Source organism: Nestor notabilis, unplaced genomic scaffold (assembly GCF_000696875.1).
Source record: "Nestor notabilis isolate BGI_N333 unplaced genomic scaffold, ASM69687v1 scaffold18925, whole genome shotgun sequence".
NCBI lineage: Eukaryota > Metazoa > Chordata > Aves > Psittaciformes > Psittacidae > Nestor > Nestor notabilis.
Window position 1 is genome coordinate 568 of NW_009928123.1, and position 1204 is coordinate 1771.

Consider the following 1204-nt stretch of genomic DNA (forward strand, 5'->3'; position numbering starts at 1 on the left):
TCACTCCAGTCCCGGAGGAAGGTCCCCCTCCAGCATCCTTGTAGCCCCCTTCAGACACTGGAAGCTGCTCTGAGGTCTTCACGCAGCTTCTCCTCTCCAGGCTGAACCACCCCAATGTTCTCAGCCTCTCTCCTGCTCCAGCCCCTGATGATCATCGTCCTGTCTGTCAGTCCCCAAAACAGGCCTTTGGGGACACACTAACCCTCACCTTTGCTTCATCCCCTTCTCCAGGAACGACTACGAGAAGATCATCCACCAGAGAACCAACACGACTCCCTTCGACCTGGTCCCTGCGGAGGAGGGCGCCGCCGGCGTCACCGTGAGGGTGATGAAGCCGCTGGACGCGGCCGAGCTGAGCCTGGAGACGGTGTATGAGAAATTCCACCCCTCTGTCCAGTCCTTCACCGATGTCATCGGCCACTACATCAGCGGGGAGCGCCCCAAGGGCATCCAGGAGACGGAGCAGATGCTGAAGGTGGGCACGGCGCTGACCGGGGTGGGGGAGCTGGTCCTGGATAACGCCACCATCAAGCTGCAGCCCCCGAAGCAGGGCATGCCCTACTACCTGAGCGCCGTGGATTTCGACTCCCTGCTCCACAGACAAGAATCCAACGTCCGCTTCTGGAAAATCCTGACGGTGGTTTTCGGCTTTGCCACCTGCGCCATCCTCTTTGTCATCCTCCGGAAGCAGTACCAGCACCACCGCGAGCGGCAGCACCTCAGGCAGATGCAGGATGAGTTCCGGCAGGCCCAGGAGCACCTCATGAGGGAAATGAACGTGGAGGGGGGAGAGACGCTCAAAAACGCCTGTGTCATCTGCTTGAGCAACCCCAAATCCTGCGTGTTCCTGGAGTGTGGGCACGTGTGCTCCTGCAACGAGTGCTACCAGGCGCTGCCCGAGCCCCGGCGGTGCCCCATCTGCCGGCAGGCCATCGCCAGGGTGGTTCCTCTCTACAACAGTTAAATTCAGTGCCTGCGGGGGGGAGCTTTTCGCTCTCACAAAGGGCTGTTCTCACCTCGCTGCTTGGGTCTGGGGAAGGGGAGGGAGCTTGAGTGAGCGGGTGCTTCGAGGTGGGGGGCAGAACTGGGGCTTAAAGGTGATGGTGCAGCTGGTGGGGGCTCACGTTGTGCTCCGGAGGCTTTTGGGGGGAGACGAGTCCTCACAGTGGGCTCGGTGCTTGGCTGGGAGGCACAGCTTGAAGCT

At 61.2% G+C, this 1204-nt stretch overlaps 1 protein-coding gene across 1 annotated transcript in view; it reads left to right on the top strand.

Moving 5' to 3' along the window:
* MUL1 (mitochondrial E3 ubiquitin protein ligase 1) overlaps positions 1–964 on the top strand; it is a gene marked incomplete at its 5' end in the record, with an annotated part of 1506 nt that extends 542 nt beyond the window's left edge. Inside the window, one exon of the mRNA XM_010014387.1 lies at positions 232–964. Coding sequence (XP_010012689.1) covers positions 232–964 — 733 coding nt within the window. The remainder of the gene's footprint in view (positions 1–231) is intronic.
* Between the last annotated feature and the right edge of the window lie 240 nt (positions 965–1204).